General features: G+C 39.5%; 1 protein-coding gene across 1 annotated transcript in view; it reads right to left on the bottom strand.

Annotated features, from left to right (window-relative positions):
- Positions 1-22,011: 22,011 nt before the first annotated feature.
- The window catches only part of LOC139732307 (uncharacterized), a 42,719-nt gene continuing 37,613 nt past the window's right edge, over positions 22,012-27,117 (bottom strand). Inside the window, exons 8-12 of the mRNA XM_071643177.1 lie at positions 26,901-27,011; positions 26,533-26,661; positions 26,158-26,304; positions 23,758-23,930; positions 22,012-22,643 (exon numbers count right to left, since the gene is read on the bottom strand). Coding sequence (XP_071499278.1) covers positions 22,182-22,643; positions 23,758-23,930; positions 26,158-26,304; positions 26,533-26,661; positions 26,901-27,011 — 1,022 coding nt within the window. The 3' untranslated portion in view covers positions 22,012-22,181. The remainder of the gene's footprint in view (positions 22,644-23,757; positions 23,931-26,157; positions 26,305-26,532; positions 26,662-26,900; positions 27,012-27,117) is intronic.

The raw sequence follows: 27,117 nt of genomic DNA, 5'->3' as shown, positions 1-27,117 counted from the left end.
ACGCTGTGCAAATACAATACTATTGCAGGTGCATTCACCCTGTTGCCAGGTAACGGCTGGGTGAAGCAACGTACACACCAGTTACTTACATCTGTACATGAAAATAGAAAAAACATTCCATGGCATGCCTACGACAGAAGGCAGAGTAACACATAGAATGAAGGTGCTTCAAGTAATAAAAGAATTCATATTCTGAATATGTGAATTAGGTCACTGATATTTGGCAATTACAAGCATGTGTTTAAAGAATCTTTTACAGGAACCAATTATTATTCAGCGAATTGCACGGGACTGAGATGGTAAAGAATTCCATACACGGTGTACGTCTGGACCGCTGTGCCGAATTGATTTTTATCTAAACAAGTTCTGGGGTATAGGGTATGGTAGGGTAGGAGTGGATTTGTTTATTGAGTTGCTTCAGTATTGTGAGTATGAGCATTTTGTGTATGTGTCCATTCCAGTGGTGGATAAATGGCCAAAGAGGACTTTGATATCATTACCAAAAAATCTTATCAAAAGTAAATTGGGAGAATATAGTTTTTAGGTCATAAACGAAATGCGTTCACACTGACCTTGAAGTCTTGAGACCAACGCGGTGGAAACAGAATTTTCGAACTTCTCAGTCGAAATCTTAAATAAACTCACGATAAAATGAAGTTTCCTACTTTTTTTGTGAATGAACTATCAAAATAATGTCAAATGGACCATGAACAAATTATATTCACTCAATCAATAGTGAGATGATAATAATCTCGCCATTCATGTGACAGTGTCCTCTTTCGTGTAAGTGAAATCACCTTGGTATCGATTTGAATAAACGACGTCTGAACAGACCCACACAAATTGCGAGAAAATGTAAATGGTGCAACGGTAATGAGGCCCAAAGGACACCAAATCGCTACTTTGATGGACATAGTTTATACACACGCCAGTCCTCGATTAAACTCAAAACTCGACAGATTGAAAAACATGGAATCATGGTTGTTGGAAATCTTGCCTTTTTTCTGTTACTTTCTACTGGTAAGTGTCCAACATCAATGCATTCTTCTGATTGGTTTCTCACTATATATATCCATTATAACAATTAGTGAAGTTTGGGCCGAAGTCGGAGACTGAATTCCTGCATAGAAATCATTGCAAATGTACGGAAATATCGGCATCTGATAGTCAAACATTTACTGTCTTTTCTTTAGTTCTACTTTCAGACTCTAATAAGCTGTGGCATATCTATAATATTCCATGTTACTTTTAGTTTATGGAAGATTGTAGTTGTAAAGGTTTACTTCTTACATTTAGTCATAATGTCTTGAGACATTACAGTGGTGCGGACTAAAATGATATATCGACTAATTTATGTTTATTGCAAATTATCTTTATCTTTATATTTCACATATTTGATAACTTTGTGGATGAGTTTGGTATCCACGTGTGATGTTCGTCTGCTCAAAAGTGATTTTATTTAGAGCACCCAGTCATAGTATAATTACTTCTGTTTCTGTTTATACAATGTGACAACCGGATACTAATTCAGAAAATATACCAGGAAGAGACACGGTCATGATGTTGAGCGAATGATCCATTCAATACAATTTATTGTCTAGTCTTTCCTGCTCATTTATAAAAATGCATTATCGCCTTTCGACGCCAATGAAGCCACTGAAAAATTAAGGAATTGTGTGTTGTTGTTTTTTTGTCACAGATTTAACGGTGAGCAGGTCTACACTGTTTTGTTCTGCCAAAGTAAAGAAAAAGCAGCGATGATGGAAAGATCATAATATTGTTGGTGTGTAAGACTGTCTGTTATTCAATAGTTTAGACTGGATTGAGGAATGTATTGCCATATATCCTATTTTCCCAATTCTTCCTGTCCACAGGTGCACTCGCACAAGGTATGTTAACTGAATTCTTTTACTTCTCATTGTATTTCCATATCGCATAACAAAATGTGCCAAGTCAATTGATATTGATCGCGAGACAACATCAATAAAAATTGACAAAGTATGAAAGCTGCACGTCTACAAAACAATAATATTTTATTATGAGGTGCCCGTAATACGTGCTTTGGGAAGAATTAATATTTGTACAAATGAAAAACAAACACTCAAGTCTTTGAGATTGGGAGAACTATTAACACATTTTTTGTTGTTGTGTGATGAAAGTAGGTTCAAATTCAACGTGATGGTTCTCTCTTTTTTTTTTTCCTTTTCTTTTTTGGCTCCACAAAAAAAAAAGAAAGTGAGCAGTATGCATTTGACTTTTGAGTCAATATCAAAATAACTGCGTGACCAAACGGTGTGTAAAATAAGGCTACTACCAAACAGCCTGCTCCAAGTCAGCCCCGAAGGCGTGCATCTTAAGAATGGAAATTTCCATTCAAATCTATACTAAATGTCATGCTTGAAGTCATATCGGCTGAACTGTTTGATACCTGCTCGAGTGTGGGTGGGGACCCTGTGGCAAAGTGGATAAAACACCCAACTCCCAATAAGAAGACGCGAAATGGGTACCTAGTAACGCTATGGTAATAATAATACGAGGGTTGAATGGCAAAAATATAAACAAGATAAATTGTGGAATTGTGCTAAAGTTAAAGCAAGGAGTTAAGCTATTGCCTTTGTCTTATTCGAAAACAGCGTTAATAATGATAATGGCAAGACCCTCTAGTAGAGGAGTGCCAAAACTAAAGAGGCTACTCTGGATACCTAAAGGAAGACCTTATTATTAACGCTGTTTTCGAATAAGACAAAGGCAATAGCTTAACTCCTTGCTTTAACTTAAGCACAATTCCACAATTTGTCATGTTTATAATCTTGCCATTCATAATGTCTTTAGTTATTTGATAGTACGGAGTTTTATTTCTATTATTTTGTTGATGTCTGCATGTAAATGTAACATAGATTAATATCCCGGATACAGAACTATGATAATCAATGAAATTTGCACCTTTCACTTAATACTAACACCCTCTGACGTCTACATAAAGTGTCAATACTGCGATAAGATTATTTTGCAACAAAAGAGCTCACAACAGATCAATTTGTTGTCAATAAAAGGTGGATGACCAAAGTAACAGCAGTGTTACTTTATTGCATATGTAGGGGAAAAAACGGTCAAGAGAAAAAGAGTCCTGATTCCTGGTATTTGAATAGCCATGTATCAAAACATATCAATGTAAATGACATTTTGAAATATATATTGATACCTGTGTGTGAACCACTTCCTCCTATTCCGTTACTCCGCCAAATTAAAAACAATATGATTGAGATGAAGATAAAACAAATGCACAAGAAAGTGAAAAGAAGAAAAAACGCATGAGGAGGAAAATTATGGAGATAAACCGGAGAAAGGAGGAAAGAAAAAAAAGGGATAGCAGGAAAATGAATGATTGGTGTTTTTTTTTTCCAAACAGCTAAGAGTTCACTGCATAGATCAAGACTTCGTGTGCCATATACTTTCTTTATACCAGTATTTGGAGCCGCACAAGTATATGGCAGAAAACACACCAAAAAGGAGGTATGCCTTCCTGCTCATTTATAAAAATACATTATCGCTTTTCGACACCAATGAAGCCGCTGAAAAATCAAGAAATTGCTTCTTCTTTTTTTTTGTCACAGATTTAAGGGTGAGCAGGTCTACACTGTTTTGTTCTGCCAAAGTAAAGAAAAAAGCAGCAATGGTAGAAAGATCGTAATATTGACAGTGTGTAAGACTCTGTCTGTTATTCAATAGTTTAGAGATTGAGGAATGTATTAATGTATTGGTTTATATCCTATTTTCCCCTTCTTCCTTTCAGCAGGTGCACTCGCACAGGGTAGGTTAATTGAACTTTTTTAGTTCTCAATGTATTTCAAAATCGCATAACAAATTGTGCCAAGTCAATTGATACCGATCGTGAGACAACATCAATAAAAGTTGACAAAGTACGGAAGGTACACGTCTACAAAACAATAATATTTTATTACGAGGCACCCAGAATACGTGTTTTTGGAAGAATCAATATTTGTACAAATGGAAAACAAACACTCGAGTCATTGCAAGCTTCTGAGATTGAGAGAACTACGAAATTTTGTTGTTGTTGCTGTTGTGTGTTGAAAGTAGGTTTCGACGTGATGGTTCCCTTTTTTTTTCTTTCTTTTTTGCTCCATAAAATAAAGTGAGCAGTATGCATTTGACTTTTGACTCAATATTACGTGACCACGTGTGTTAAATTTTACGTGTGTAAAATCAGGCTACTACCAAACAGCCTGCTACAAGTCAGACCCGAAGGCGCGTATCTTAAGAATGGAAATTTTAATTCTAAGCTATTTTTTCTTATAATAGTATGCTTTAAGTCATATCGGCTGAACTGCTTGATAGCTGCTTCATTGTGGGGACGCTGTGGCAAAGTGGATAAAACACCCGATACGACTCCCAATCGAAAGACGCGAAATGGGTACCTGGTACCGCTGGGGTAATGATAATGACCGGACCCTCTGACAGAGCAGTGGCAACACTGACGAGGCTACTCTCTTCATGGATACCTGAAGGAAGACCTTATTATTAACGATGTTTTCGAATTGCCGACAAAAGCAACAGTTTAACCCCTTGCTTTAACTTTAGCACAATTCCACTAATTGCCATGATTATAATCTGGCCATGCAACCCTCGTATATAATTATGAACAGTATGTTTTTCATATTTCTTTCATTTGGTCGTTTCGTTAATAACTGGCAACGACTGAGATGGAATATACTCATAATGTCTTTATTTGATAGTTTTGGTGGGTTTTTTTTTCTATTTGTTCATGCCTTCATGTAAATGAAACACAGATTAATACATAATAGGTATTCCGGATACAAAACTATGATAATCAAATAAACTTGCGCCTTCTCTTAAGTACTAAAAACCTTCTGCCGCCAACATAAAGTGACAATACTGCGATACGATAACTGCAATAAAACAGCTCACAACAGATCAATTTATTGTCAATAAAAGGTGGATGATCAAAGTAACAGCGTTATTATTTTATTTGCATAATTAAGCCTGTGTAGAAAAAAAAAAGTTGAAGAGAAAAGGGAATCCGAATTCCTGGTATTAGAATAACCTGGTATCCAAACGCGTCAACGTTAGTGACATTTTAAAATTAATAGACGAATGAGAACCATTTCCTCTAATTTCGTTACTCAGCCATAATTAAAACAATATGATTCAGATGAAGAAAAAAATAATTCAGAAGAAAGTGAACAGAAGAAAAAACGCATGAGAAGGGAAATTATGGAGATAAACAGTAGAAAGGAGGAAAGAATGAAAGGGATGGCAGGAAAATGACTGATTTTTTTTTCAAACAGCTAATAGTTCACTGCATAGATCAAGACTTCGTGTGCCATAAAGTTTTGTTTTTTTTTTTTTGTTCTATACCAGCAATAATTGGAGCCGCACAAGGATATGGCAGAAAAATGCAACAAAAAAGGAGATATGCCTTTGGTTCCATTTTTTTTTCCTACAAACTCCCTTTTTTTAGTGGCAGAAATAATGTAAACAAGACAATGTGCATTGAACAGAGTACACAGCAATAACTGGAAGCTTATACAGTAACGATACACTGTATATAATAAGTACTGAAGTAATTAAAGTGAAACATCTCCATACATTTCGCGAAAAAGGAGGGATCCACAGGAAAATAAAATGATTGAAGAATGTGGGCCTCTCGATGATAAAAATTCTTTCATGCTTGACCAAATCACTCGAGTTTCTACGATCTCTCCATAGACTGTACTCTGTCTATTTCCTTATTATCTTATTGTATCTTACCACATTCAAAATCGTGTGTTGTATAAGTAGTCCCTTGTAGTGAGCCACCTGTGATTCCGAACGCTCATCGCATTAGCCAGGAAAATGGAACCGAGTACTACGCCATCTACGAGTGCTATCCGGGCTACGAGTTGCCTCAGGAAATGAGTGTAGCGGTACTGGTCTGTGATGTTCCCTCTGGAAATTGGACAGGGAACGTTTTGTCCTGTGACGGTGAGACTCGAGATCTAACAACGTCTGAATTTAACCCCATGCTTTGGCAGTCTATCTGTTTATAACATACGTTAATGATATGCTTGTGTGATATGATACGACACCATCGAAACACAAGATTATGGCCATAACGCAGGAAAATCGCAGTTCGAAGATTTGTTCATGGCTTAGATACCGATGTAGCGTAAATTTTTATCCTCAATGAGGGGTGAGCAAATTGATGATAAAAAGAATGATGCAGAAGGTCAATGAAGGTATGGCTCTGTAATCATAGCAATGGAGCCCAAACATTTTAAGGTATCACAACTATTGATGACAAAGGGATAATGATCATGTCTTCATAATGTATATCTTAATCTAAGGACTGATATTGGTATGAAAATAACTTGAGTCAACGACAAACTGGTGCAAATTTTTTTGATAGAACATACAGTGTATCTATTCTGCATACTTTATATAGTGAAGTGATTATTCTCTGTCTTTGCAGTACGACTAAAATCCCTCCAGACTTTTTAAACAAGTTTGTTGTGTTATCATTGTGGTTGGAAGATTTTATAACATTGGCAGTTTGAACTTGTATTTATACTTTAGATAGTGTATTACTTTATTTATTGTCCATTTGCAGTCATCGCAATACGCTCCATATCAAATATCTGTTTTCTGTTCCTGAAGCTCTCGAGTGTCCAGAGCCAGCCAAACCGAACCATGGATCAGTTCAAGGAAGTGGGCGTAGATATCTTGACGTCATCACTTTCTCCTGTGACGTAAACTACCGTTTGTCAAACTCGATGGCATCTAGGACGTGCGGCCAAGACGGGGAATGGACAGACGATACTCCTGTTTGTATACGTGAGCATGGATTCATTTGAATTGAAATCATTCTAATTTCCGTTTCGTTCCATTTGCTTCTTTTACCTTTTTTTAACATACACATTCATAGACAATAAATTAAATAAACGAAAGGAGAAAATACTCATTTGAATTATGAAACAAAAGTATGCATTGAATTGACACTAAAAGAAAGAATATCATGTATCTTCAAGCACATTAAAGACGCCTTTACATTACCACTGTTAGTCTGCAGTAGTGGCTGTGAATGGGTAACGCTTTTTTTGGAAAGCATGCGACAATGGAAAATTGCCTGAGCTGATTTATATTCTGTCAGAGGGAACTTGAAAATGGTCAGGATTTTCACTCTAAATGCGTACATTTAGTACTTTCTTAGCAATTAGAGACTATATGAATTTCAATGTGCTGGTTATGATAATTAAGATATTTGTACCTATGTATTCTTTGAAAATCGAAAATGCCGTATGATACGAAGGGACTGTCAGAGTAATGAAAATTTAAATACAACAAATTTCGTTGCGACTGGCCGGATGAAAATGAAAGTCAGGGTTTTGCTCCGTTCATGGAAAGCCCGTTTTAAGAAAGGAGATGTGGAGGGGACGTGGGTGAAAACTACTGTAATGGAAATGAATGTAATGGAAATGTCAGGTAAAACGGATGTTTACATGGAACGACTGGCAGTATAAGTCATTACAATCGAGATTCATTGACAAGGTGAAACGTCGTTAAAAAAATGGCACAAACATGATGTATAGATATCATTTTTTTTTTTTTAATGGTAAGATATTGCAAAAGTGTATCATTACTCTATACAGCTGATGTTCGTAGTACCGAAGTATGTCCTTCTGGAAGCTGGATCTACAACAATAGGACTTGTTTCCTGGCTTCCGACAATCGCGGTACTTGGGGCGCTGCAAACTACGCTTGTGGAAATGCCGCCCCCATCGGCAAGCTGGCCGTCATTCCCGATCGGAGAGTGCAGATCTTCCTTGAGGACAGATTGCTGGAGAGCCAGTCAGGTTTGTCTTACTGGATAGGAGCGTCGAACGGATTCAGCTGGAGATGGGTTGGCTGTGAGTATGTCTCTTATCCGAAGCATCATGATAGAACGTATCACTCGGGAGGAATACAAGAATGTATGATTCAGAGAAATTTGCTTTATCAAGTTGTCTTTTCAATGCCGCACCACCATTCCCCAGGGTGCTGTTGTTGTTTTAAAGAAAAAGGAAGAGAGAGAAAAAAAATTGGGGCCCTATACAAATAATTTGCCCCAGACAATACTAACATAAAACAAACATTATAAATCTTAGCGATATTAAACAAGAATATTGAATATACCATGTCTCCACGAGGGAGGTCATTATTATCGTCTCCAAAAGGGAGCTCATAATGGACGTCTCTGCAAAGGAGCTCATTAAGTCTCCCCGAGGGAGCTCATAATATTATAGAAAATACAACTATCAAAATATCAATCATCCCTTGGTGCACAAAGGCCTGAAATAACAAGTACATGCAAAGTAACTTCCTTTTACATTATTGGTCTTCCACCACCATGTCGTAATGTGTAACGCAATGGAAGTTTCGCAGGTCTTGCTTTTTCTATCTTTCTTCCTTTCTTTCCTTCGTCATAAGTTAGTTTTTGTTTGATTTCAGACAGTTATGAGTACATGGCGTGGGATACACACGAAAGAATGGTCCTACTATAATTTCCCTCGTGTAGATGGATAACTATTTTAATCTATGAACTCCTAAGTTGGATTCCTTAGGATGATTTGTTCACTGTTTCCCTGTTTTTTTTTTTTCCTTTTTTTATATATAATGACAGCTGGAGACGTTATTTCGTTCTTCTCCTGGGCTCCCGGAGAACCAAACAGCATGACTGACCAAGAATTTTGTCTGCAGCTAAGCAGCTTCAGTCACATTCCGACTTCAGCAGCACACAATTACTCCTGGAATGACGAGTCGTGCTTCTCCACGAATGACCCACGAAATAACTACTACATCTGCGAGTTCGGTAGGTTCGCTGACAATTTTAGCAAGTGAGTTAAAGTGTGGGTAATGTACTCAAATAAATACCAATAGGTTCAGATTCAGGTTATTATAGCACCTCCACCCCTCCCAACATATCCACACACCAACGCACTCATACACCCAAGAGAAAAATCTGGAAAAAATGAAAGAAAAAAAATATTACCGCTTCCATGAGTTCCTGTCAGAGATTTTACCCGTTAAAATGGAAGGGAAGAGGAAGAGGTGACGAAGCATCATCACCCAACCACGAGCACTATCCTTTGATCCCTGTGTTTTATTTTTTATGTTCAATTCACTCCGAACGTAAGTCCTGGGCCCCGTTTCATAAAACTTGTTATCAGTGACAGCTGCCATATTTCTGGACAAATTTGCACTCAGCCAATCAAATGCGGGAATTTCAGTAGCGTACAACAATTATGACAACTCGTCACTGATCACAGGTTTTATGAAACGGGCCCCTGATTTCTCCAAGAAGACCATTCCAGCCTAACGAGTATTCATTCCATTCCTTGGCTCTGCAGACACAACGTGCCCGACTGCGTTCAGTGGGTCTACTCAGGTGTTCTTCGATGGCAGGTGCATGGCCTTTGTGGAGCAAGCAAATAGCTGGTATAACTCAAGGGACTCTTGCTCGGGGAACGGGGGCTGGCTGGTGAGGATCGAAGACCAGGTGAAGCAGCAGCTACTGGTGGACACGGCCAACGCCCTCAACGAGGGGATTAATCCAGGCTCGGAACCGAACTGGTGGATCGGGGGCAGCCGCGATACGTCAACGCAACGGGACTGGATATGGTCTGATGGAGGTACTGTCGGCATGCAAGTTCAAGCTTTTGCAGAATGCATATGTTTCCACACAATACGTTACACCTGATGGACGTCATAATTTCCTTTAATAATTTAATTCGAAACGGAAAATCATTATCAAAAATATTCTAAAAAGAAAGAATTATATCAAAATATCAATCTGTGATGTAGAATACATGTTTTAACATAACCTACAGAGTATCAAATATCAAACATGCCACAAAATGATAAGATCACAATAGACTATCAAATAAAATCTAAAATACTCTGTTTCTGTGCAATATTGATCACAAAAATAGAAACAATGATCATGACAAAGACAGAGAAATGATAAGGTTTTTCAATCCCGATTGCATTTTGACAGATCTTGTTGGCAACAACACATTTTGGGGCCCAGACGAACCAAGCTCAGTCAGTGAGCACTGCGTGGACTTACTCATTAATTTCAACTATTTGTGGAACGACGAGAATTGTGAAAGGACAGACAATTCTCCCGGCCATATCTGCCAATACCGTAAGAAAAGGGGAATGGGATTAGTTAGCTCTTCCATTCAAAGTTGATAATGGTAGTCCCACTTAGAAGTACTCTCTGCGTAAGACAATCTTACAATTTTTACTGCCGTTGTTATCACCATAATAATGTGCATCGTTTGACTTGTATCCTGTCAAATATTTGTCAATTGCACAATCGGAATATGAATAAAAGAAAATAGTAATAGCAGTTGAAATGTTAACCGTAGGATTAAAATATATTGAAGAATGTTTGTAGAGCGGCTATCTCTCATAATTATGATTATGACAATGTTCATTGATGTTAGATGGTATAGGTTCTCAGGATAGTGTCATATTTTATATAGGCCTACTTGCATTGTTCTTCCGTTCGTAAAGATTTGTTAACTAACATGGATGAAGTTGATGATACAATCAATTTGAGCCACACAATATTGCAAGATGTGTTGGATTCGAAAGATCAGGAACAATATCATGCCATAATTCATAAAAGAAAACAAGGTCAATGTCAGTAATAAATAGCACACTTCGTTATCCATTCTTCACGGCCCTATCGTACCAGCGGTCAACAGAGTTCCTATCCAGTGTAGTGACCCTGGAACCCCTCGACACGGAAGTTATACCTCAACTCATCCGGATCGGCTGTTTGGTTCCACCTTGACCTTCTCTTGTGACGTCGGTTTCGATCTGATAGGGGAAGATCAACTGGAATGCATGCTGGATGGAACTTACGACCTTCCCGCACCAACTTGTACTCGTATGTATCCCAGAGTTCTGTCCTCTGCGAGGGCGCGTTCGTCTTCGAGAGTGTCCTCTCAGGATACTATCTCATGGGATGCAGGGGACAATACTTGGATGGCAAAATATTTCGTCAAGCTGTAATCAACTCGTTTAATATGTTGAACAGTACGAGCCCACGAAGATGTACCCCCACTGGTCAATGTGCATTAACGTTATTTGTATATCTATTTATTTATTTATTTATCTATTTATTCATTTATTCATTTATTTATTCATTTATTTATTTATTCATTTATTTATCTATCTATCTATCTATCTATCTATCTATCTATCTATCTATTTGGAGGTGGTGGTGGTGGTGGTGGTCGGGGGGGGGGGGGTAATCAGTCCTGCTCTCTCTTCGAGAATAAGCAACATCAACCAAAAACCCAAGAAAACTGGGTAATATGTATTTTCGTGTCATCTCTTACATGTCTTATGTCATCGAAAGGGTGGGAGAAGGAGCTCTAATTGAAGTGATGTTTATTTATAGGGCGTATGTGACAGATATTCGTCGATTTCATTTTGGCGTGCTTATAGATCAAAAAGGATTTCGCCATTCATCTACATTTGTGACAAAAAGTTGTCAGTGTATTTGTTTAGTTAAAGGCCGTGTCTCACATTTCCGGCAAAGCTACGCGGGCTTGTTGCGGGTAGGGATTTTGCAGTTCGCAGGAGAATTTTCCCCGGGCGGACAAGAATGTTTGCGACTTTCGCACTTGTGCCTTACCTGCTAGACGCGCGCTACTTACCTTCTAATTGAGTGTATCCCGTGTGACCTGCGTGAGAGCTGTTGAAACCGATCCGTTTTCTTTTACGAGCGACTTACGGGTACTGCGAAGTACCTGCGTTGGAGTTGCCTGCGAAGTGCTGCCGGTAAGGGTCTCCTACTGGTGTTCTGCGTGTACCTCTGCGAGCAAACCCCCACGGCTCACGGAACCTCTGCGAGCAAACCCCCACGGCTCACTCGGAACAAGTTTAGAGCATGCTCAAGGCCTTGTCATACCGTATCTGGGGAAGTTTTGCGGGTTGACTTGCTGGGAAACAAATTTGCTACCCGGAGCTCTCCGCAGTTGGTCCGCACCTGACAGTACCTAGCGCGTATCTCGCCCGTAGTTGCCCGGAGGTGCGCACGCAAGTCCGATTTATCCGCAGCCAGGTTTTGAGCATGACCAAAATCTTTTCCGGGTGAGTCGCGGGGATTGCCCGCAGAGGTCCATGCAGAACGCTAGTAGAAGGCCCCTTAGCGGCAGCACCTCGCAGGCAACTCCCACGCAGGTACGTACTTCGCAGTCTCCGTATGCGGCCGAGATAATGACATTCTGTGGGACTTCTGCCATTCCTTCAGAGGAATTCCTTCTCTGAGTTGTCAGTCCCCACGAGCCTGGCACACAGGTCACACAGAATACCCGCAAGTAGAACTTAAGTAGAGCGCGTCCATCAAGTAAGACGCATGCACTGACTCGCCCAAATCCTAGTCCGCTCTCAGAAATTGTCCGGTATGTTGGAAAATCCCCACAAGCAAAAAGCCCGCGTAGCTTACCCGGAAAGATGTGACAGGGCCTAAACAGGGTTGCGGGTAAAAAGATCTGCGTGCGCACCTCCGGGCGACTACGGGTGAGATACGTGCGAGGTACTGTCATGTGCGGGTCATCTGCGGGGATCTCCGGATAGTAAAAATTATTCTTCGCAAGTCGCATGCAAGGCTTGCCCGGAAGGTGTGACACGGCCTTTAATGTCAATTTTTGTTCATCTCTTCGGAGTCCTATGTGTCAATTACATATATTTTTTTTTTTTTTCACTGCGGAGGATAATAATGTTTGTTTCATTTTTTGGTTACTTTTCCCCAAAGCTATAACGTGCGGATCGGACATACCTCACGTGAACAATTCTGAGCCTGTGCTCATTGACGGAAACTATTACGGCTCGCATGTAGTCTATGTGTGCAACGAGGGATATTACCCAAGTGGTGACGTCACGTCAGTTTGCCAAGCAAACGGAGATTTCACCACGCCCACTGGTACCTGCGAAGGTAAGAGGGCGTCCTGCCTGATACCACGGGACCTCTCTTATCATCAGACTTGCAGGTCTAGTACTTCAAAAGGGAGTTGCTTTTTAATATAATTTTATTATAATTCAGTTTCATTTAAAATAAAGCATTCTGAATCAGTTTTGAGAGTAAAACATCATTGTTTATAATAGTCGTTGTATATGGCTTTCATGAAGTGCTGATGTATGTCAGTATCACTATCAGTTTATCATACAAGTATGTAGTTAGTCGAAGTTGGGAAAAGAAGAAGAGGATATAGGAAAATCTGGTAGAACAGCAAAGAAGTAATGTTTGGAAGAGGGAGAAGAGAAGGAAAAGAAGTCAACTGGAAGATTATTGGAAACTAGAATGTCTCAATCATAGTTTTTCCTCAGTCGGATTGAATACTTTAAAGTTTCCTACCATCACAACGTGAGTGCAATAATAAATCCAAACATTCCTATCATACCGCTTTCAACAAGCTAATCTTATTTTGAAATTCACAAATAGCCAGAATAAAATAACTATCACTTACCGCATTTTGTGCAGTTTTCTCTGAACAAAACTTCTTGTCTGCAACGATAGCATTGCCAATGAGATATACTGTACACAGAGGATGTTTATGGTTGCCAATAAGAAACTGTCAGTAGTAAGCTTGTCCGAATAATATTCAAAGTTATTTCGATAACGAATTTATCTACAAACAGAAGTGTCTTTTCCGATTTGTCCCGATGAAGGGATAACGTAACATCACTGTCAGAGATCGCTATTGATCAAGTTTGCTTCCTTCATATTATTCTCGCACAGTGTTACCCTCGGCGGCATCGACAAATTCCCCAGGTAAGGCTTTCACCACAATGCAGTGTTGGTTTAACACTGTACTCGCGTGGCACCATTCTTACGGAATGTTCATGGGAGGTTGATTTGTTGGCGAAGCAAATTTGCACCTTTAGGCACATAAATACGGCTGACATCTTGTTACCATGTTACCATGGTGTCATGATTCGTTGGGAAACTGTTCAACTAAATTATCTTCTTGAGTTTCTCCATTTAAGAAGACAATTAACCAAAATGAGATCTAGCCAGCACTAATAATGGACTAGTTTTCTTGTCTGTTTTCTCGGAACAAGGTTCTTCTTTTCTTTTTTGTTTCCCTTTACAATTTTACCAACAAGAGGATTATAAATACATTTAAACATTATAATATGTCACCTATATGGGTACATGCAGACACGCATATTGTGAGGGGGGTTGACAACAAAGTTAAACGTATGCTTACAAGATTCAAACCATTGCTTGGCAAATTGTTTCGTCTATACGGAGAAAAGAAGTGAATAATTTTGGAACGCTTTGTGAAGAGCACAATGAAACAACTGCGAATCTTATTCATCCCTTGATTAATTTTCAAAATGTCTCTGCTTCTGTTCCACAGGCACCAGTAACTATCAGACAGCATCTCCACGCGGTACAACCGATAGAGGGATGACATCGCCCGTCACAACAACAGTTTCAAACCCGCCAAGTAAGGACAGTCTTAATCTTTATCATGTAATTGGTTTGTGCCTTTGACTATCAAAAAAGGACAGCGGTAATTATCTTCTCTTTGTTCGGCGTTCAATCTAAAACACATTGTGTTTCCACTTTGAAAATCCCACGCTGCATGGTCATACATGCCAGGGCCGGCGCAGTGTTTTCAAAAGTGTGGGGGCCCACTTCCGGGTTTCATGAGCTAACAAGCAAGAAAATAAAGAAATAAAAAAAAAGGTTCTCAGCTCATCTCTTCCCGTCCACTTTCGGGTTTCTTCAGCTGACAAGCAAGTGGAAAAAAAAAAGGTCCTCAGCTCATCCTCTCCCCTCCCATTTCTGGGTGTTAAAAAAAAAAAAAAAAAAAAAAAAGGTCTTCAGAGAAAACACATGACCTTATCGCCGCCATACTTCAAGATCTCTATCTATTTCTGTTTTAGTGCCACTTACGTACTTCCGGGTTGAAAAAAGTGTGGGGGCCCAAAGTGATGACACCTTATGTATTCCTTTGTATGGTGCACAAAAAGTGTGGGGGCCCGAGCCCCCACGACCCCCACGGCTGCGCCGGCCCTGCATGCTACCAGATGTTTTGTTTCCGTGTAAGTCAAAAGGTGCAAATCTATGAAAGACCAGGTCTGTGAGAGACCGATTTACTACATGCATAATTAATTTTTTAAAAACCAAAGAAAAAGAGTATCGTTGAAATAAACTTATCTGCGATAGCTTTATTAGCATGCTGATATTTGTTTATGATATCTTTACGCCGGCCGCATAAACCTCACTATTTTGTAAGTCGATGTATTTGTGCTTGCATTTAACATCAGAGTACAACTCGGTATAAAGTAAAGTTGAATAATGCCTGTTTAATATCCCAGAAATCAAGTACACAAAGCGTATTTTCCCAACAATGCAGCTTACGCCAGAGCAATGTTATTATATATAAGGGAGGTTAATTCCTTCTACAGTTCGTAATTTCGAAACACTCAAATTCCGTATATAGCTAGATATTTGTTGGTCCGAAAATGAAAATAGAGTTCGACTAGCAAATCGTATTTCATTTTCGGACTGTAGAATCTTCGCAAGATTTTTTTTTTTAATTGTCGGACACACAAAGAAATCTTCGGCACGTTCGTAATCACGAACCTTTCGCATAATGAACTGTAATCGTATTTACCTCGGACAAGACCCACGACAAAACGTTTAAAAATGCATTTTCTCACATAGGTACTAGGGGGAGCCAAACATCACATCAAAATACCACGACCAGTGGAAGAGGGACAACGCCCATGGTAACAACCCCTTCAAGCCAAACATCACCTCAAAATACCACGACCGATGGAAGAGGGACAACGCCCATCGTAACAACCTCTTCAAAGAAGCCAAGTAAGAGCGTTTCGAGATTGGTTTTAAAGCTCGTCCCTTCTGTGATGTTTTCAGATGAATAAGCAGGAGCTTTCGTGGCTTACACGATGGGCTTATGCACACGTGATGCTCGAGTCCCGGCCTGGCAGTAGTGTCCTCTGACAAAGGAGCTTCATTTCTTAGTTGCCAGCTCTTTTGGAGTAGACTGAAAAGGATTATATAGTTTCATGACAATTGGAAACTAATGGTGAAGCGCGAAATTGTTTTAGAGATTGCGAAATTATACACGCTGTCATGAAACACTGATGGCGACGGCAATAATACTTGCAGATTAGATCAGTCACTGCCAGGTGCAAGATGTTACCTCCTGGAAAGTCTGCAGTGGACCTACACACGAATAATCACTAGATATCCCTTTTTTGGAACAAGACTGAAGGAGAAAGAGAATGATTACAACTTTCGCATCAAATCATTGTAATGTGGTGGGAACCTGATACCAGGGGCTCCAGGAGTGATGATTTGCTATTAAGAAATATGATTGCTATCATGAATGCTCTTTATGAATGTTCTCTGTTTCAAACCAATAGGCCAGGGATGAGGAAACCTCAAGTGTGCTGTATACGGTTGCAACCATTTCATTCTCTCGTGTAAATGTGAATGTGATCACATGAATTCTTCAAATTCCATATGTCACGTTTAATGTTGGATTGCGAGAATGCTTCTTCCACTCTATTTGAATGATTTTACTTGTATTCGTTCAGGCAACTTGAACATAGAGTGGCATTATACTTTCGGATTTCTCAACCTCCTTTCCACAGGTACCAGCGAATACCAAACATCAACTCCCAAAGACACCATGACAGCCGGTGGAGGGACCTCAGTCTTCCCAATTACAGTTACAAATCCACCCGGTAGATATGATATCAATCAACAATTTTTTGAGAGTCAAATTAAGTGCATTTAGGTGATAACTGTTGACGTAACACAGTGGAACACTTTATTTTCATCTTTCTTCAAAAAAAATCAGGAATATACTATTTGAAATATCACAATACTGTTATTTCTGTCAGCTGATTACAATAAAATCTTGCTCAGGATATCCTACCTTCGAATTCATAAACCAAATGTTTAGCTCACTATGTCCCTCTCTGATCGAGGTTTAAGAATCGGAGCAAATAATGGCAGGGCCGTCAGGAAGGTCGACTGGTAACAATGAATAGGCTGCCATCCCTATGCTGGAAAGAACAATATTCCCACATTGTGTTCACAGTGTGATCACAATTGTCGACTGTGTGAAAACGGTCGAGATGATTTCACACTGTGGTTTGGTTTTCACAAAGGATTCACATGGTAATGTTTTGCGTCACACTGTGAATTGATAATTCATGATGTGTTCAAACTGTTACAGCTCAAATCTAACAGTGTGAAGACTGTGTTCACACTGTGTTCACAATGTGTTCACATCTTATCAGTGTCATGCAAAGCTTGACAATGATAAAAATAATGTGTGAATTTCATTAATGTTAGGAGTCATGTGGTGGCTTTAATTTAACAGTGCTGATGTCATGTATATTACGGTGTCCGTACTGTCACGCAAAGTCTTAGCTTGACAGTATGGACACCGTAATATACATGACATCGGCACTGCTAAATTAAAGCCACCTCATGACTACTAACACTAATGAAATTGACATTTTATATTTCTTTGATGGAAAGCTTAGGAACATTTCACATTGAGGCATTATTCAAACATGACAATCCAGATTACCGACCACATCTGCAGATTTTAAATATGTGAAAAAAAGGATGCCATACCTCCTTTCACTTTGTATGTACATAATGGAACACAGATAACGAAACTCTGAAATGAGAAAGAGAATAAAAAGAGCAAAAGAGGGTGCTAGTATCAGTGCAATCCATATTTCAGACTTAATTCAAACATTCATTAATTCGTAAACCAAAACTGAATCCAAAGAAACTTAAATAAGTTTTCGCATCAATGTTTTTCACAAATCTACAGTTTCAAAGTAACACCAGCAAATGAATAAAGCAAGATGATCAGTATTGCCCGTCATTGTCCGTCATGCTTGCTTTGCTTTTATCTCAGAGACCTCTCTTCGCATCAACCCGTGGATGTTGGTTTCGGTTGCCCTGGCAACAACTGTCCTCATCCTGCTCGCTGCTTTTGCAGTGGTCCTACACAAGATGGCGCCTCTGCTTGCTCCTCGACGCAGCAAAGACTCCTCGGAAGTACTTCTTCTGGAGGACCGTGACGTCAAACATAAATGTTAAGCGTCCATTGCATTTTAGAGAATGGGGAGGAGCTTTCAAAATTCTCCTCGAGATTTCCAATCCATGGTTTGCACACATATGGTACGAATGCTTTTAGTATCAGCAACGCTCCATAGTCTTTACTGATCTTGACTGATTGTTCTGATGCTATGATGCACCTTTGATTTCACGTAACGGATTGATAAGTCGTCATTTTTGAGAAGCGTGCACTCATTTTTTTCCCTGCTAACGCGAACTAAGTACAATAATACCCTATCAGAGAATGTCGTTTTCATCGGCTTATTTCTATTTGAAAAAAAGTGTTACTTTGAAACATAAGGAAAGCAGTAAGAAAAATAAAGTATAATTGTTCAACCAACTACTTTTGTAAAAGGCTACGTTTTAATGTTTTGTAGTGCATTGTAGATTGTACAAAAAAAAGGTAGCAAACTTTCAATTTCCCGGTTTGTATTCAACATTATAATTGTCGACACATACGAATGCAAAAATATAATAGTCCACGAGTGACCAGTGGTTTTAATAATGGTAATATAACAGACAGAGATATAGTCTTCACCGGTTCTGTAGACAGTGACCTTTTTATGTAAAAATACGTAAGTAGAAATAGAAGTTACATTTCTGTAGCAGGTGCAATGCCAGCAATCATCTCACTAGTCGTGAAGGATTGCCCTTTATAAAACAGCAGCAAAAGTTGTTTAATCCCCAGCTGGTTGTTGCAGCCAATCACTTCGCTGACGATGTTCTGCAGCACACTGGACTCACATTTGGCTACTGAGAATAACCTTGCAAAGGCTATTTTCCTCCCGGTACAAAGGATCTCCATGAATGTTTAGTTAAAAGGGAGGTGTTAATTGAAATGATAATGCACAATAACATTTGAATCACCACAGTTTATTAAAAGTTTGATAACTTGTTGTTTTCTTCATTCTTTGCAATGGATATTATCACCAGAATGACAAAGGGCGTGTGTGATACCTCCTTGGAAATGTCAAAGAGGTATCCTCATCAGCCGCAATGTGCCGAGAAATCGCGCCTGAAATTATACCATTAGATATATACGGGTGTTGTTCGTTATTCCGAAGGTTCGCTATTCCGATGGGTCGTTAATCCGAAACACACAAATTCCCTATATACCTAGATGTTCGTTAATCCGAAAATGAAAAAGGGTTCGTTAATCCGAACATTTGTGGCGATATTCCGAAGGTTCTTTATTCCGAAGATTCGTTAATCTGAAAATGAAATTCGGAACAATGAACCTTCGGAATAACGAATCCTCGGACTAAAGAGCCTTCGGACTAACGAACCTTCGGAATAGCGAACCTTCGGAATAACGAACTGTAACCATATATACACATTATATATGCATACATACTATTATGTGCATATACTGAGTATATATGCATACATACCCACACACAAAAAAAAAAAACCACTATGTGTTGATTTGGGTGACCTCAGGTAAATAACTTTCATTCAACAAAATCGATACATGTTTTCTAACTTTAAAGACTGACACAGATATCACATAGCGAAGTGAAAACTTGTTAGAATAATTTTGTGGCGATTTTATTTGTGAATATTATTATCTCCTAGAGATAAACCATATACAAGCATACACACCTTCTATCACATTATGCTAAGAGAATAATAAACGTGTCTACACATTATCTTTCTTTTCTTTTTACATTATCTCTGTATGAATACACCATGCTGAATACTGAATTATGATACTAGCCAGCAGTATTACATTCATGACCAAACTGCAAAATATTTACACTCTATCGTAAGAGTAAATTTCTTATTGTCAATTTGGAGAACAAAGTAGCTTTACATGTAACATCAGGTATATACATGAAACAAAAAATGTGAAGAGTGTTTGCAGGTTATACGACAGCTGACATGTCATGTACTGTCTATTCAAGAGAACATACAAAATATGAAAAATCGAACACAGCCGGGCAGTGATAGTTATTGGGATAAAAAGTAAGTGCATAACAAAGATACGGTGCAGATTAGTATACTTACATAATGATAGGATCCTTAGGCCAGCAATGTAATGTGCAGTATCATGTCACTGCCCAATGCCAGTCACAAGATTGACTTATAAGACGCTAACTCTTTCAGACCCGTAGGCGACATTACTGTGCAATGTCAATAGGATTCTACAATGGCAGATCTGAGAGGATTAAACTGCGCACTACATGTAGTGCCACCTTGAAGTCCCCTGCACTGGCTGACAACTCCGCTGGAAGAAGAAACGAGATATCGTTCTACGAGCTAGAAACCCAAGAGTCATACGTCTCATACGATCTATGAGTAGGCCTATATCCATGAGACATACACAGCCCACGGGTCATACAGCCTACGAGCAAGACACCAAGTGCAACAGGACCCTAAGATAGACACAAACTATGGCAAATAAGGCCCACAAGCCCGACACTACGTAAGAAAAAAGGTCCACTAGTTCGAAACTACGTATATCAAACTCATTCATGTGTAAGGTCGAGTTCATCGGACTTTCTTGCCTAATGTCGAGCTCGTGGGTCTTGTTCGTCTTGTAACTAGCTCGTGGACTGTATAGCTAGTGAGCTTTTTTGAATCGACATAGAACTCGAGGTGTGAATTGTTCCCCATAGTGTCTAGCTCACGGGCTGTATGACTCATGAGCTGTATGACTCGTGGGCAGTATGGCTCGTGGGCTGTATGACTCTTGGGTGTCCCGCTTGTGATGTGCACCAGAAGAAATGATGTACCAGCAATGTGCTATCACATCTTCATATTTCTGTCTCTTTGATTTGATAAGTCTCCATAGAGTCAACAAATAGCACACCAAGTTTCATTTTCAAAGCGTTAATCACGATTAAAACATGTTCTTCCTAAATACTGATGAGACAGACGCAAATTTGATAAGTCTTGATTTTGATGATTATGTTACCCGTAGAGTAAACACGTGACAAACAGTCCCAATATGCTAATGGCTATGGGAAATCATAGTGAATTTGCTCGATAGGAAGATGCATTGTTATCATTTCATTGTTTTCAGTCACCGAGGGGGTATAATAATTGGCGTTATGACAAACTCACTCCTATAATCTCGATCTGTTGTATCATGGCATTACTGTGTTTGAGATCATGTCGTTACTAGCTAATAAACAGTCCGTTCTACTCGTAGCAGGGTACCAGTTTTTTGACCAATATTAACAAAACAACAAATGGAGCAGTATACTACCATGTAGAACTTCACGCATGCAATGATGACACATTCTGCCAAGTAAAGAAATCCTTATTACAAACGGAACAGATTAATTCTTTTTGCAAGTAATAGTTTAGTAACAGAATGTCTCAAAACCCTTTTGAGGCAAACATGCATACGCGCATTGCTTGTAGTCATTGACCCTTGACCGCTGACTGTAATTCCCACTCCATACACTGCACAGTTCGAGAGGTGACGTGAGGAAATGTGTCAATATTTAATGAACTATGTCTCCCTCTATAATAGTGACGCCCCTGTCGCTGATAACTATTGGTTAAACTCCAGTGAGCATACGGATGATCGAAGAGGTGCTGCAAAAACTTTACATAATTATACGAGTATATTATGACAACCATGGTTTGCTGCGAGATAGATTATGACATGTTACTTCAGTACGAGAAATATGTGGAAAAATTGAGATCCAGACAATTAACAATGATAAATACATTGTATGACATAAAGATATAGCAGCTGGAGAATTGGGCAATTTGGAGTTCAGCCCAAAGAAGTTACGGTATACAACCATGTCTGTTGACGACACCATAACTTTGCTTTCTTTACATTAGTCCATTACTTCACAAAGCATCAGCTCGGCAACATTGGTATCCATCACAAACTTCGGAAACCTCTATCTGTCCTTAACAATTAAAGTGCATGATTTACATGTACATGTACATTCAACTTTTAATATGACGACGCCACTACCAAATTTTTCACCGTGCAGTTCAAATGTTCTTGTAGGGATCAGCGTTCTTGTTCATTAAAGTGCAGCTGAAAAGTGACCATGCGACCTTTATCCCACCCATACAGGAGTCCATCCCGTGGGTTGTATGATAGCATCACTGTCTTGCGGTACCTGTTGGCGACTACCAACCCCGTATTCTGGAGCTCAACTTCTCTCAGTAGGTCGTATGCAAAATCGATCTTGGACGGTCGGCTGTTCGGCCCTTTGCTGGTGTAGAGAACGCCACATATGATGAAGGCATTTGCCGTCGATTGGAAGTTGTGATCTGTTGTCACGGTGGTAATAATCTGTAGGGTGTCTGGGTCCAGCTTTGAGACGGCAAGCTTCCCAACCTGTCCGCCGCGCGCGAGTGGGTACACCGCCCAGAGGCCGTTTTGGTCCACAGAGAAGTCTACGTTCGTATGCCCTGAAGACATCTGGAATGGCCCTTCTAGATGATAGCCTAAGTTTGGTATCACCCTCTGCAAACGTATCAAAAAACAGAAGTATACTCACTGGCCGCACAGAAATTCACCAAGTTGCACTTACACCAAACGCGTAACCAACAAGAATATTAACTCATCGGCCTATACGCAGGCCGATGTATTATCATCGTCATCGTTATCATAATTTGATTCATATTCACGAATGATGAAGACAAAATGTTCTGTTATGATTTGATGAAGGAATAGTCAAATTTGATTTTGTGCGTGTATGTGTGTGTGTGTCTTCTTTTATCTCTGTCATGTCTGTATTTCAACCAATCCAGAATGCTATATGGAGCATTATTGGAAAATGCGTGCGTTTCGACTTTTGCGACAGATAATGCAAATATTATACATTATAAAATGGGTTCAAGAATGTAGCCAATTGGAAGCGCTGAAATGAGTCACGTGTGCGTGCATTATTTTCTTCAGGTATGCACTAAGAAGAGTCTCTCTTCCACCTCCCTGGCCTGACGTACGTCACAATGTTTTACACTAGCAGTGCGCACTCAATCAGTTGTTACAAGTGCGTCACGCGCTACTATACGCGCTGTCAATCCTGTAAACAACTTCTAGTTCGGGCCGCGGGCTGCCACAACAGCCGGCGGCCTTTCTTGTGCATAACAGTACGTGGCGTACGTATACTCTTATACGTACGTACAGTACTTATGTGCGGGATTTCCGAGTGTGCGACGTGCGTAAATGTTTGGACATGTTTGGACAAATCTTCGGACATCTTGACTTTTGAGCGAGTGCTACATGTAGCTGACTGGTATTGACCCACAAAGGTACGTGAATAATGCTGTTAGTTTTCGACCCATTTTATAAAACAAATCATGCACAGGATTATTTCGTGGCGTTAGTGAAGGTGCGGCTCACTCTCGAGTATTGACAACGGTTGCAAACATGCACTCGGCTGCGCCTCGTGCATGTCGCACCATTGTCAATACTCTCGAGCGCGCCGCACCTTCACTAACACACTCTATCCTGTGCATCATTAGTATAGTAATACTTCCAATGTTCGAAATTTATGTTGCAGTCAAAGTCTAAGTCGAAGTTTACATCGCAGTATAGGGGAGGGGGTCGCGGGGATGTGGGGTATTTTTCTTACCCGTGTGGCAACAACACCATTAAACAGGTTGTACTTGACCATGTAGGCTGTGTCTCGCTGGTGGTAGAAGAGCGAGCCGTTGTAGACCACGTGGCCGTTGCCGTCCCATGGGAAGGGAAGTGAGAAGGTGGCGAACGGGCGACTGGCTTTCACATCAGCCAGTCTTTTGTATTCTAGCAAGAAAAATGGAATTCGGTATGCTGTAATATCATTTTCATTTTCTCTTTTTCACGTCGTTAATATGCTGTCGTAACCTCAGTGAAGTTTTTTCTTATATCGGACCATTTTGCGAAACAAAAAAAAAACACGCATCTATTGTCAGATAAAAAAAAAAAACCACACATTTAGAAAAAAATGGAGTCTATCTGCTAAAACGCCCTTGTACCCATTTCGGAGGGAAAAATATTTTTTCTGGTAAAATATATGTTACAACGATATTTTCATGAAATGAAAGGGCTGTTAACTTTTTTTTTTTTAGAAGGTCTGGTCGAACTTATAGCTGAACACGACGAAAGAGAATTGACACATAGAAATGACACAGAAAAGCTAACAGACAAGGAGGAAAAGAAGAATGAAGAAGGAGAAACCATCATAATCATAAAGATTAGTGAGACAGACGGTGATGTGGGAGTTCATTCTGTTCAAACCGTCTTTAAAAGACTATGACATTCGCGGTGTTCTTTAACAAAGAAAACATTACCGCGCGGCTTTAAACTCATGCAACGAAAATTTTAGAAATCAAGTAGAGAGAAAGAGAGATATAAGAAAAAAAAAAGACAGACCAATATAGGTCTAAAGTCATGGATAACAGATCATCTGTACAGAAACAACTTGAAGTTTACTAAATATATATATGTTTTTTTGCCAAGTGTAGTTGTTGATATACAAGTCCATGAGCATATGGTTGAAAAGTTATTTCCCAGCAGGCGACCAAACATTTTCATGATAAGATTTGCATCATAAAGTCATCAATTTCACGGTTGTGAGTGTACGTCCTTAGCAATACACGTGATGTCAATCTTGCTATAGGAATTGTTACTAGATTATAATGATAACGCACAACACAAGCACTGTAATGTTAATCTGTATTTCGAAACATAATAGACATTCACGTTTTAAGTCGCAAAATATTGCAACCTACAAATGTTATATTTCCCTAGAGTGGTGTGATTTGGAATGTGAAGGGGCACAGCGGGTCGAAAGGTGAGTCAAACACACGCCCACCATGCGTCTAAGATGGAATCTTGTGCGGAGATAATCGCTGGGATAAGGAAGGGCGGCATGGTTTCCTTCCATTTCAAATCTATGACAGATTGCTTTGATCTTTATCTCCGAAATGCTATACAGCAACAACAATCAAACCCATGTGTATGTATATTCCTCTTGTATCATAAATCTATTGATAGACGAACAACAGGACTGGCATTCCTTGGTGCTGAATAAGGGGGGTGAACGTTAAGTTTAAGAAAGTGTTATTCGTGACGTATAAAAATAATGATGGAGAATTTGAAATGCGCCAACTCCACAAAGTTAGATGCTCAGGGAACATTGACTAGATTAAGTAGATTATTGTGTAAATTATGTCTTCTGAGCAAGCATGCCTATCTCTTCGCTTACGACATGTACGACGAATAGGTAAACAGCAGAACAAAAGAAAATATATTCAATGCAAATTAAGGAAGCAGTTAAATCAATACCTAGGAAATTATTCATTTATTATTTGCGATCTCAGTTTCCCTGGCTGAGATGCAGGTAGTGAAATGAGACAAAAGATTCTGCAGTTAAGTTGAAGCAAAATCAAATGTGCCGATATTTTCGAAAGTACCCTCAAATCTTTAAGTTGCGTTTAGACCCCTTGTAAACTGGTAAGATTGTCCATTCAAATCCAGGTAGTTGTATAACTATATCATTTTCGCCCAAATGTGTGTAATATCAGCACGAAATAAACAGAGATGTCAATGTGAAATAAGGAAAAGGAAATAACTATGCACTGATATTTTTCTGTAATCTCCTAAAAAATGAATGCAGTAATTTATAATAAATTGACAATCTAACATTCGACATTCCTGTTTCAAAAGAATAACACGGAGTCAGGTTGCCGACTTATGAATTACCTTTAGCGTGTTGTCGATAGTAAGTGAAATTGGGCGGGGCATGATCAAACGCATGCGCATAGCTCACATATCTAACCTATGATTATGACGCTATGTTCAGATTCAGATTCAGATTCATTTATTGTCCATTTAGAAAATTCTTCTTGGTGGCATGTGGGTGTACAATGTATATACAGTTCATTACGCTTACCTAACAACCTTACTGACCGGACAATCGTGAAAACTTTCCTTTCGGTGTGATAAGTACCAAGCTATTTCTTTGATAAGTAACGGTGTATATACTTACCAAGTACTACAGCTCCCTTGTGGTGCATGGTTACCCATATCTTGTCCGGTTGCGTGGTGTTGACAAACGTATCTTTCATCCATGTCCCGTAGAACTGCACCATCGTATGGATCTCGTTCGGTTCTGATATTTGCGTCAAGTGGCATTCTGTGTATCAAAAGTACTCATTTTACGAAATCGAAGCATACCAATATGGGGAAAAGAAAGCACCACATGCAGTCAATGACACAAATTCATAACTCAACGTTCCACTGACATACGTAATCAAAGTAACATAGTCATATTAGCATGCTTGCATTCTACAGGCAATACGAAAAAATGCACAATGTATAACACCGCAACAGTTGCCGGCCGTCAGATATCACGGGAACTCACGTGACTTCACAAATGGTTCGTCGATTTTCAACATCTTTTCCGTTGGATCTATGATCGTTGGTTTTGTCGTAAGACTTGCAGCAGGTGGCATCCCCATGGTCACCGACGGTGTAGCAGTAGTTCCTTGTACTAACGAGAAATATGAAAAGGAGAAAATATTAGTTTAGGGAAAATTTATTCTGGGAATGCGTAATGCACAAGCATGAAAAGGTGAATACAAAGGTGGACCACAATAAAAAAAAAAATCACAGAGCTCTACGTGTTCACAGGTTCACGATACATTGTCCAATCACCATTAGTTCTCTTTGAAAACGATGCTGAAGTCACGTCAACTTGTTAAGCTGTCATGGCTTTGTTTCACCACTTACCGATTCTGCCCCGGTCATCCTGTCCCATATTGACTGTCAACCGTTCCCCGGGTGAATCGTGCGAGCATGGTTCCCCAGGAGGGCCACGTGGGCCAGTTTTGCCGATCCTTCCTACCGGGAAACACAAATGAGGATGATTTTGTTGTTATCCAAGTTACGAGTGGCACACGCAGAACGCATGGAAACTACACTGTACTTGTTTCCACAACAACAACAA

Source organism: Diadema antillarum, unplaced genomic scaffold, assembly GCF_040938485.1.
Source record: "Diadema antillarum isolate AM-2024a unplaced genomic scaffold, OU_Dant_1.0 seq00000413_RagTag, whole genome shotgun sequence".
Taxonomy (NCBI): Eukaryota; Metazoa; Echinodermata; class Echinoidea; order Diadematoida; family Diadematidae; genus Diadema; species Diadema antillarum.
This window is presented reverse-complemented; position numbering and strand designations above follow the sequence as displayed.